This window comes from Vigna umbellata, chromosome 1 (genome assembly GCF_029865625.1).
Source record: "Vigna umbellata cultivar VRB3 chromosome 1, Vumbellata_1.0, whole genome shotgun sequence".
Classification (NCBI taxonomy): domain Eukaryota; kingdom Viridiplantae; phylum Streptophyta; class Magnoliopsida; order Fabales; family Fabaceae; genus Vigna; species Vigna umbellata.
In genome coordinates this window covers 43,763,977-43,775,404 of record NC_142165.1, presented here as the reverse complement: position 1 = coordinate 43,775,404, position 11,428 = coordinate 43,763,977, and the positions used below count along the sequence as shown (strand labels likewise).

Genomic DNA, 11,428 nt, shown 5'->3' with positions numbered 1-11,428 from the left:
AAATGATAATCGATCATGTATATTTTAAAAAAAAACTTTACATTTATTAATCAAAGTGTCGAAAATAAAACTAATAATTAATTTGAACAGGGAAAATACCTGAGGAGAAAAGAAATCTCAGCACGGTTTGAAATACAATGATTTACTCATTAAAAAAAAAAACAAAAAAGTAAACGTTAAGTATTGAAAAAAACAGAGTAAAAATAGTTATGGCTTACATTTATCTGAAAACCGGTGATTGTGTTGTTTCATTCCTCTAATTAACTACCATGAAATATAAAAACCAATCGTGCCTCTTTCTAAGAGCTTTCTCTCAAAGCTCTTTCAGATTCTTCCATATTTCATTATCCTTCATTCAAGATGCCTCAGGGAACCCTTGAAGTTTTTCTTGAATATGCCAAAGGCCTTGAGAACACAGATTTTCTCTGTAAGTTCTTATTTACACACAAATACATAACAATCTTATAAGTTCCACCCTTCATAATCTCTCATTGATCTGATCTGAACTTTTGTAATTTTTTTTCTTTGATATTTTCACTCATGCACGATCTGATGGAGCAGCTAACATGGACCCTTATGTGATCCTCACATGTCGCACCCAAGAACAAAAAAGCAGTGTTCAAACAGGTACATATTAATTATTTGTAAATCTGATTTTACTATAAACTCAAATTCAAATATCGAATGAATACGATGATTAACCCTAACGATGTTATCTTAACGTCCCAAATGGAGTTTTCAACTTAAAAATGATTTATGCAGTTAGAAGTTCACGAATTTACCTGTATTCAACTAATTTTTTAGATGTTTTATTTGGTGTTATAATGAAACTTGTGAATGCAGATAAAGGAAGTAATCCAAAGTGGAATGAAAATTTCATATTCAACGTTTCTGAAGGCGTTAACGAACTGAGATTAAAGATCATGGACAGTGATTCCATGTCTGCAGATGATATCGTGGGAGAAGTTACGTGAGTCTTTTCTCCCTGATTTTTGTCTCAGCATAAAAAATTAAATCATGCTTAAGAAAAACTTTATTATTGTGTTAATTAAGTTTTTTAGAAATAACTATTCTTAAATAGACTAATTTAAATTGAATTATGTTTATGTATGATAGCATTACGTTGGATGACTTGTTCAAGGCAGGGAGCATTCCATCAACTTCATACAATGTTGTGAAGGATGACCGTTATTGTGGGGAGATTAGAGTTGGCCTCATTTTTAAGCGTCAGGTATTAATTTTTTTTCTTACTTTGTTTATCATGTTTATATATAGATACATAATTGTACGTGAAAACTGCTATAAATTCTCCAACATACTTTTTTATTTATAGTTAAAATTTGTTGTGAATCATAAATTTTGATGAGTACTAAATTTTATTTATTGAGTGTCTCTTAATTTTTGTAGTTTTTTTTTATAAATTTTATCTAGTAGGAAATGAATAATTAAGTTGAGTAATTTTTATAAGAATCATCTTAAAGAACGTATCTTTTGAGTCCGAATGAATTGGAGGAATATTTATAAATGAAAGTTATATACAAGAAATCATTTAATTATATTTTTATCATATAGATCATGTTTAAAATGTATATTAATTTTAAAATTCTTTAATGTCATTGAGATGGGTGCATAAGATTGATGTTAAGTAGACTCTTGAAATATATGAAATTCGCTACATTTTTTCTTTGGGTTTGTTAATGAAGGAACGCAGAGAACGCGGTATGGAGGAAGATTTTGGGGGATGGAAGGAGTCTCGTTGCATAGACTAAATGTATTTACTGCACTTCTGAGTGTTTGAGTATTATTTGTTGTGTGAGGAGACATTAGCATTAATAAGAGATAAAGTTATGTAAAATATATTTGTTTATTTATTTATTGACAATTATTAGTTGTTTATATTTTGTTAATAAGAAGAGTTGAATTTATAATTTCTAACATTTTTTTCTTTCAAACTTTTCAAACCAATCTTATAATTGAGATAAAGGATATAAGAGTAATTTGCTAATAAGGATATAAGTGAAAAGGTGTAGAATCCTTAAGTTAACTTAAAGATTATGATACTGGTGGATGTAAAACACGACAAACAAATTAGGTATAAAAATGGGGGCATTTATTTAATCACTGCTTTGTATCAAACGCCCACATTTTCTAGTTGATTATAACACTGAATCAATTGGAAAAAAGCAGACAATAGTTCCAAATCCCAATTCCTAGAAGATATTTGAAAGAGGGTACAATCATTTCTTTATAATTCGAACGAGAGTCACTTCAAAAAGAGACCACAAGTCGTTGCCACCAGTTGTGTTACCCAATATTGGTGTTTTTACGGCAGTTTGGTTATGAGCTCGTATAATATTTTCTTTAAAATCAAGAAAATAAACAAAAAAAATCTCAAAAAAAGTAAACTTAAACACGCAATTGTTAGCATATGCCTTAAATACTAGGAATTAAACCAATTAATAAGTTGACACAGAGAGTAGAGTAGTTAGATAGTGTGACAACAACAGTTGGACTTGTGTACCTCCTTACTTTGCTCACCTAGATCTTCTCAACAAACAAAAGGCAAAAACACTAACCGAGACCTTATGTTCACAATGTATTTACAAATGTGACAGGGAAAATAAAAGGATACTTAACGATGAACATTTTTGCAGTCTACAAAAGTATAACTACATACCAACAGTAGTTATCCTGGAGGTAGCAACAAACATCTAACTAGCTTACCTTTGAAAATTATTGTTGCACTGAGAAAAGTGTGTTTGAGGATCAACTCCAGCAAAACCTTGAAGACCTGTTTTCTCCAAGGGTAGGAATGGAGAGCTTACTGATGACTGCTGCCCTGGCATGGACTTAACCCCTGTATCATGGAAAAACGAGAAATCGCTTTGTGAAAAGCTAGATGATCTGAAATCTGGCAACAATGAGACACCATCCCTCCGTTCATGATAGTTAGCAGTTTCCGGGAAACATCCTTGGAGTGTTAAATTTTCCTCTACTGGTATCGCCCCTGTAAGAGTCTTAAATGCAAATTCTAAGCATGGGTCTGACCAAGAATTCATAAACGGTGCACAATACTGTAACTCGGAATTGTCATGGTTTACAGCTCCAGTTTCAATTAGTTGCTGCTCCGTTGTAATAATTCCACCCTCAACAGCCTGTCCATTTTGCTTTAATGGCTCTTCATGTGCTAGTGTGTTTATATTCCAAGAATGATGCACAGGTTGTGTTATGTTTCCAGTGAGACTGGGTTCCACATCAAAATTCTTAAGAATGTTATCTTGATCAAGATAAGATTCCCTAGTTGTAAAGTTAGAAGCATTTTCATAAGAGATGGAGCCGGTCCTCAACTCAGGTTGACTAACCATATTAAGCTCCTTATTGAGCGAGGGTTGGTTCGAGTTATCATGGACTTCTTGATTAATGTCTGTCACCACAGTTCGATTCACTTGCCTATATGGGGGATTATCAAAGCCAGGAGGCAAAGCAGGCATTATGTCTCCACCAGCATCAACTGGAAAAACACCAGTGAGAGTCTTGATGGCAAATTCTAGGCATGGATCTGACCAAGAATCCCCAAACGGTAAGGGGAGCTTAGGCTCTGATCTCACATCACCAACATTTTCAATTTCAACTTTCTCCAATTGTTCCTTGTGATCGGTTTGGGTATCATATGAGTTCTCACTCCGTTTTAATGATTCTCCAAGTACTTCTGTTTTCAAACTGTCAGAAGCTTGAAGAAGAGTAGGCTTGGTTTCTTCCCCAGCGTTGTGATGATCAGACACTCCATTAGTTAGAGTAGCAGTGGCTGTTGGCTCTTCTTTACATGATTTTCTAGTGGAATATTCAAGAGCTCTTTCAGCAGGCGGTATCTCAGGTTCCAGGCCAGCAAGTCGCTTTGATAACCGCACAGGTACTTTGAGCTCTTTCGTTCTCTTGGGTTTATTAGAACGCACCTGGGATTTTCTATACTTGCTTCCTGTAACAGTGTCATGTAAATTGTTTTCATTATCCCTGCTTCTTGTAACACTGTCAATCAAAGACTTTTGAATATCAGTTTCAGGTCCGGTACTTCCCGATTCCATTTCAACCACCGTTTTCTGAACATTGTTTTCAGGGATTGTAGTGGCGCTACTCCCCTTAACACTGTCAATCAAAGTTTTTCGAAGATCAGTTTCAAGAATATTAGTGGCACTTCTGCCAATGTTTACTGAAGTGTTTTGAATATCAGTTTCAGGGACTGCCGCGGGGCTCCTTCCCGTACCATTGTCAACTGAAGCTTTTTTAATATCAGTATCAAGGACTGCAGTGGTACTACTTGCCGTACCATTGTCAACTGAAGCTTTTTGAATATCAGTATCAAGGACTGCAGTGGTACTACTTGCCCTACCATTGTCAACAGAAGCTTTTTGAATATCAGTATCAGGGACTGCAGTGGTACTACTTGCCCTACCATTGTCAACCGAAGCTTTTTGAATATCAGTATCAGGGACTGCAGTGGTGCTACTTCCCGTACCATTATCAACTGGAGCTTTTTGAATATCAGTATCAGGGACTGCAGTGGTGCTACTTCCCGTACCATTATCAATTGGAGCTTTTTGTATATGAGTATCCGGGACTGCAGTGGTGCTCCTTCCCGTACCACTGTCAACTGAAGCTTTTCGAATATCGGTTTCAGGGACTGCAGTGGTGCTCCTTCCCGTACCATTATCAATTGAAGCTTTTTGAATATCAGTTTCGGCAACAGTACTGGGTATATTATCAGCTGGTGGTAACACACCAGTGAGGGCATTGATTGCATATTCCAAGCTTGGGTCGGACCACGAATAGTGATATGCAAAGGACAGCTGAGGTCCTGTTTTCTCATCATCCATCTCTTCTTTTCCCCTTTTCTCCAGATGAGGTGCTGCTGACTTTTTCCTTTTATTTGTTGACTTTCCATTTATTGGGGCTTGATTAGCAAGCACTGTAGCTGGCCCACACTCACTTTGCTGCAATTCCACTTTAGAGTTCATAGACTCCTGCTCAATAGCAGCTAATCGTTTTGAAGCACGACGAGGAAGGTGGTGCTCTTTCTTTTTACCTGATTTGTTTGAGCTGATTTGAATTTCTGGCTTTTTGTCTTCTATTTTATCTGTTTCTTGCTCATGTGGTTGTTCTTTAGGAGCTGCTTGGTCCACAGAAATATCAACATCTAGAGTGTTTCTACTTTTCCTCAAGTTTCTTTTTGGAACCTGAAGTGTCTGTGCATTGACCACATTGTTTACCAACTGTACAGATTTACTTCCAGCAAGTCTCGGTGATGACCGCTGCGGTACATTGAACTCCTTCCTGATCTTGGATATGCTTTGGTTACTGTGATTTTTCTCATTACCATTCTCCACTGCATTCACAGCACGTTCCTCTTCTTGCAAATCATCTGCAAAAAGTGCTTTTGCTGATTCCTTCAAGGATTCATTTTTCAAAAGTGCTGACCTACCTGGGTCAGATGATTTCTTCACTTCAGATGAGTTTGCAGCTCCATCTTCTAGTGAATGCATATTTGCAACAGAATCACCTTTAGGAACAGAAGCAACCTTCGTTCTAGCCGAAACATTTGCATTTTGCTTTTTCCTTGGGCTATTAGCACTAGGTTCTAAGCTGCTTTTATCAAGTATTTCTGTGGCTGCAGTAAAAAGTTAAAAATAGGCAGGAATGGGCATCAGGTGTGAATGGTATATTCTTCATTCACAGAGTTGGATGAACTTGTAGTAAAATTGAATATACTTTAGTCATAAATAGTTTCTTACCTGCAGAAAGCTGTTGTGTGGGTGCAGACTGCTTCAGTTTCTGCCGCTTGGCAGCAGGTGGTGACTAGATTGAAAAACATGAAAGCATATAAAATATTCTGTTAGATTTCTTAGATGCATACATAAAAAAAAAATAATGATTCTCCTGATGCTATAGGATTGTTCTTTGTTAATCATTCAGAGTTTGGACTACTCATCATATAGCATTCTACAATTTTAGACAACTAAATCAACCAAAATCTATAAAGGCTACAACAATGCAAGTATGCAAATCTTAATATTAGGAAAATTCTTAAAATGCTAGAATTTTCCGTGAGTCTCAAATCTGGTGTGATTAAAAAATCCCCAGATTTCAATCACTTACTAACAGCTTGGAGTAAGAACTAATGAAAAATAAGAATACTCCACAAAACAACAATGGTAAGATGGTAGTCATGCAAAAATATCTTACAGTTATGTTGTCTTCATCTTGGATTTGTCTTCTACTTGGCTTAAAGGCACATGACCGTATATCACCAGATGCAAGATACCGCAGTACATCCTTCTTAGAGCGGAATACATATCCACTCACTGGATCAATATAAAACTGTCGGAAGTGTAACCCAATTATAATTTATATAAGCATAAACTTTTGAAAAACTGTAAATGTAGCATGTTACTCAATAAACCAAACAACAGTTTTATTTGCAGCCCACTTCTCTAAATAGGAGAAGAGAATTTTGGCTGAAATTTTTTCATACCGGATCTTTCCTAATGCCCTTGCCATTCTTCGAAATCTTCAATTCTTTTAACCACCCATGTGGTAAATCCTCCGGAATAGACTTCTCAACCACAACCTAAAACACCGAAAAACTTTGAAAATTAAACATGAACAATGTTACCGATATAAGTTATAATTCATAAAAATATTCAATGGATTAAATAAAGGCCCATAAATAATCAATTTTATAAAAGCTAGGTTATAACATTTTATTTGTAAACTTTCTATGCCTTTTGTTTGTAAAAATGTAAATGTGTTAGCAGCACACAACTCAAAAGTCGCAAAACATGAATAGTTTATTCAACCCGAAAGACAGAGACAAACTATGACTCAAAATTCTTCCCATCCATAGTGTTCAACAAAAGAAACACAAGCCAAATTGTTGAAGTAGAAGTGCAAATAAACAAATACATAAACATCAGGCAATAAGATGAGACAGCCATTTAAGTTTCATGAATGGGCCCTTTTTCTTATGGGGGCAACATTCTTTCATGATTTAATCTTTGCGGTTGTATTTTCAAGTTAACTTACAAAACATGGTCCTTTTTGCACATTAAATAATCAACAGTCCTGCCATTTGGCGTGATTTTAGGTTCGTATGCCATGAATAATTCTAAATCATCAATCATATGCGTAAGATGATAATAAGAATCAATCTTCAGTCTAATGATAGCATTCATAATTCATTAATAATAAAGAGAAAAAGATTCAAGGAAAAAGTGATACAAACATCAATTGGAGAATCCATGTTAGTGCAATTCTTCTCCTTCTTCGGAGTGCAACTGCTGTCCTTTGGAGAATCCATGTTAGTGCCTATCTTCTCCTTCTTGGACAGGCAACTGCTGTCGTTGGGAGAATCCAAGTTATTCCCATTCTTCTCCTTCTTGGGAGCACAACTGTTGTTGTTTGGAAAATCCATGTTATTGCCCTTCTCCTCCTCCTTGGGAGTGCAACTGTCGTCATTTGGAAACTCCATGCTAGCACATTTTTTCTCCTTCTTGGAACTGCTGCTCTTGTTTTTTGGAGTCTGCATTTTACTGCATTTCTTCTCCTTGGAAGTGCAGCTCTTGTCATTTGGAGTATTAATCTTACTACTTTTATTCCCCTTCTTGGAAGTGCAACTGCTGTCCTTCACAGTTTCGAGATACCGTAATACCTCTGGTTTGGAGAAGAATTTGTATCCTTTTAATGGTTCGATGTAACACTGAAACAAGAAAACATGTTTATAGTGAGAGATAAGCAGCTTTAATAATGTATCACTATTGATGTTAAGATGCCTGAAAAAAACATAAAATACCACCAAAGATTACAGAATCACATGAACACATCAATTAAAGAGTATAGAGTTTAGTCTTTAAGAGCAAATATGATTACCATTGTAAAATTAATTAAGCATGATCTTAAAAGAACAAACCTAAAATCCAGCTCATCAAATTTAGGACAACTGTCAGAAGTCAGCCAAATGGGGGAAAACAATAGTAATGTTGTAACCACCGTACATTTAAGTCACGAGTGTTATTAAGAATTGAGTTTAAGATTTTCAAATAAACTTCTGCTACACACAAATCTCCAAAAAAATATTCATGATTCAAGGCCAGAAACCTAAGAACAGTGCAAGTTATGCACTAATAATGTCTACCATATATTAGTGGCAGCAGTAACTACATGACTACATCAAGCCGATGTTTAAGGAATATGATATTAAGTTGCTACGTGAATAACATAGACTAAAGGAAACATAACAGTCTAAATGAGCTCGCTGACAATCTAAACAGTAACATCTAAATTAAGAGAATCTATCTCCCACCTTGTATCCAGATCCCATGTGTACACCACTTTTACGGATTCTGACTTCCAAGTTCCAGCCATCAGGTAACCATTCAGGACGTTCGTTAGCATTTTCTGCACTCTGAAATTATTACAAATGAACTAAATGAAAAGTGATAAAGTTTGTTCACAATGTTGAAAGGAAAACCCCCAACATAAAAAATCTTCAAAATTCATACCCACCTGCTGTTTGGAATTACAGTTTGTGCTACTGTTAATCTGTTTATTGGTTGCTTCAGACTTTTCAATATCAGGATCTTCCATTTTCAGATCGTGGGTTATGTTATTAAAGATAAAACAAATTGATAAAAGCCCTCAAAGCTCTGTACATCTCCTTTATTCCAATAATCTGTTTCCACTGCCAAAAAACTTGCAGTCTGACTCGTCTAATTTAGTCAAGAGGCAGAAGTAACATGCAACACATATTAGGGATCACAACTTGCCCTCCAATGTAAACTAAGCTGTATTTTTCCCATCACCGCACAGAACCCCTGAAACACAAAACAACTCTCATGAATCATCAGAAAGATACAACTTCAATGGACATGCATATGCTATGTCAAGAATAACATCTGAACACTAAACGGATTCAACTCATCGAAACACAAACCGCTCAACAACCCAGACAAAGTCACGAACAATGAGGATCACCTGGTCAGAATGAATTTCACTATCTCCCTCCTCACCAAACTAAAGATCGAATTTTTCATACGAAGAAAAAAAGAAGAAGCAAGAACATGCTTTAGCAAACCATAATGTTTGGTCCATGGTTGGAAAACACAGAGGGAAAGTACAAAAAATAATATAAATGAATCTAGACAAAACAGATGCATTGATTTTGACTAAAACCTCATCCAACCGCCCACCTCCTGGCCTCCGCGCATCTTCCCCCAACAAATCATTAACATACAAGAATAAACTAAGAACAGAAATCAAAAGTATGAATTACTTGGACGCAGCTGAAGCAAAACTTATGACAGTACATAAAGTAAAAATTAAGCTAAAAAAACAAAATTAGTTGTCGGATTAGGTAGTAGTTACAGTAAGAGAAAGGAGAATTGCTGGATCCGGCGATTTTTGGAAAGAGTGGATGTAAAATTGCGGGTTGTGGAAAGAGAGGCGAGGGTATGATAAGAGAGGGTATTGAGAGTTTTGAAGATTGCTTTTGATGCTTTTATTTGAGTCTGAGAATATTTAATCTGAGTCCACGAATCGGCCTTCCAACCCACGTGTTCTATTGAATGAAAGATTGAAATGCAACACACTTCTTGTTTCTCCCAAAAAATATTTTTATTTTACTTAAATTAAATAAAATTGGCTTCCATAACACAGTATGGGTTAGGTCAGTTACTCGCTCACTCACGCATCTTCCTTTTACTTCCATGCATCCTTCCACTTTCACACTCTTCTTTCTCTTCTTTTTAATCTCATTTTCCAAAATAAATTCATCATACTGACTTTCAGAAATACTTTAAAATCATAACAAAAAAAAAGTATTAGTTTATTGATTGAGTGATAAAAGGTAAGTAAAAAAATTTACTTAAATTAAATAATAATTAAGTGTATTTATTTATCATTGTCTATAATAGTACTTAAAATATAATTAATTCTACAACATAAAATATCTATGACATAATTTATATGAAATGGTGTAAATGACAGAGAAGATTGAGGTAATAAAAGATGGGATGGTTCTAATAAATAAAACTTGTTGCATTTATTTTTAGTTGGAATACAGAACCAATTTTTTACTTTCATCCAAGTTAACTTTTTCAGTAATATTTACTCTCTTACTATGTATAAATAAATAAATTTACACTTCTTTCCTTTTATTATTAATATTATAGAAAAATTCAAATTTGATCATACTTTTTATTATTATTTTTTTGTATAAACAATAATAAAGAAAGTATTTTGTTAATCTTTTGTAGTAAAATAATACTAGTATTTGATAGATTATGAGTGTCATGTATTGATATTTTCTGTTCAATTTAGTTTTTATATTTAAAATTTGACTTAAAAGTAAATAAGAGTTCTAAATTATATTTTAAAGTTAAAAAGAAAATCACAGAGATTAACATATGAAAATTTCAATAATATGAAGAAAAAACATCACTTGAAGTTTGTCCTAAATGATGAGAAAGATAGTACATTGATTCAATAACAAGTCCTCTTTGTTTTATTTAGTAAAAAATATTTTCAAGGGTTAAAACATAGGTATAAAAATACCTAATGACATATATTAAATATTTAAATATTTTGGATTATGTTTCGAAAGAGATATTTGGGTTGTGTTTGTTTTTTGGATTGATTGTTGACCTGTATGAAATAAGAGAAGGTTGCGTGCTTGTTTTTCACTATGAGATAATGTGAACAAAAAAGAAAACATTTATATGTTTTTTTGTGAGCAAAGAAAAGTACAGGTAAGATGTTAATAATTTATCTTTATTTAACTTTTTTTTATGCTCAACTAAATAATTTATGTTTGAAGTCTGATCTTAATTAAATATAAAATGAATTCATAATAAATAAATAAATGTAAATTTATTATATAAATTATTTTGTGTGATTAAATTAAATTTGAAACTAATATATAAATTGAATATAAATTCTAATTTATAATTTTAATAATATGTCAAGTTAAAATTAAAATTTGTTATTTTTTAATTTTTTATCTAATTTTTATATGAAATTCAATCACATACTATCCAATTTCATATAAAGTGATTATTTTCTCTTCACTCCTTTACTAAATAACACACTATATTAGAAAATAGTAATTAAACACAAAAATATTTTTTACATTTTTAAAAGTAAAATCACAAATAAATGTAAGCACTCAATACAAAAGTATATTAAGAAGTATTATTTTTCTCTCTTTGAGTTAATTGATGAAAAAAAAATTACTCTTTCTCACATAAAATAGCATTAATTAAAATAACTATTTATTTCTATTACTTTATAGTATATGCATATTTTTTTTCTCATAAATTAATATAGAAGTGGTAAAACGTAGTAGTCTAATCCATTGTTGGTTCTAAAAAATGTGCGGTTT

The 11,428-nt window shown here is 33.5% G+C and overlaps 2 protein-coding genes across 3 annotated transcripts; one reads left to right on the top strand and one right to left on the bottom strand.

The window, feature by feature from the left end:
- The first annotated feature begins 269 nt into the window (after positions 1-269).
- On the top strand, positions 270-1,890 carry LOC124836309 (Calcium-dependent lipid-binding (CaLB domain) family protein). Its single transcript, XM_047311450.2, has 5 exons — positions 270-427; positions 562-627; positions 844-970; positions 1,117-1,231; positions 1,704-1,890. The coding sequence occupies exons 1-5, from the start codon at positions 361-363 to the stop codon at positions 1,767-1,769; spliced, it is 441 nt and encodes a 146-aa protein (XP_047167406.1). The 5' UTR covers positions 270-360; the 3' UTR covers positions 1,770-1,890.
- Positions 1,891-2,401: 511 nt separating this feature from the next.
- LOC124836306 (uncharacterized) lies at positions 2,402-9,570 on the bottom strand. Of its 2 annotated transcripts, none has more exons than XM_088103288.1 (8): positions 9,415-9,570; positions 8,557-8,864; positions 8,354-8,475; positions 7,277-7,750; positions 6,527-6,622; positions 6,238-6,372; positions 5,787-5,850; positions 2,402-5,662 (listed from the first exon to the last, which is right to left on the bottom strand). In XM_088103288.1, exons 3-8 carry the CDS (start codon positions 8,369-8,371, stop codon positions 2,721-2,723), a joined length of 3,729 nt encoding a protein of 1,242 aa, XP_087959414.1. In that variant the 5' UTR covers positions 8,372-8,475; positions 8,557-8,864; positions 9,415-9,570; the 3' UTR covers positions 2,402-2,720. The 2 variants fall into 2 exon arrangements, with proteins under 2 accessions (XP_087959414.1, XP_047167401.1); XM_047311445.2 differs by having other exon boundaries at positions 8,354-8,455.
- Between the last annotated feature and the right edge of the window lie 1,858 nt (positions 9,571-11,428).

What these genes read in the sequence shown, in the direction of transcription:
- LOC124836309 (XM_047311450.2), top strand. Translation starts at nt 361, where the DNA reads ATGCCTCAGGGAACCCTTGAAGTTTTTCTTGAATATGCCAAAGGCCTT. An exon ending in TGAGAACACAGATTTTCTCT is followed by an intron (nt 428 to 561) that starts GTAAGTTCTTAT and finishes CTGATGGAGCAG; the next exon opens with CTAACATGGACCCTTATGTG. An exon ending in GATATCGTGGGAGAAGTTAC is followed by an intron (nt 971 to 1,116) that starts GTGAGTCTTTTC and finishes TATGTATGATAG; the next exon opens with CATTACGTTGGATGACTTGT.
- LOC124836306 (XM_047311445.2), bottom strand. Translation starts at nt 8,637, where the DNA reads ATGGAAGATCCTGATATTGAAAAGTCTGAAGCAACCAATAAACAGATT. An exon ending in ACTGTAATTCCAAACAGCAG is followed by an intron (nt 8,456 to 8,556) that starts GTGGGTATGAAT and finishes TAATAATTTCAG; the next exon opens with AGTGCAGAAAATGCTAACGA. An exon ending in ACATGGATTCTCCAATTGAT is followed by an intron (nt 6,623 to 7,276) that starts GTTTGTATCACT and finishes TCGGTGTTTTAG; the next exon opens with GTTGTGGTTGAGAAGTCTAT.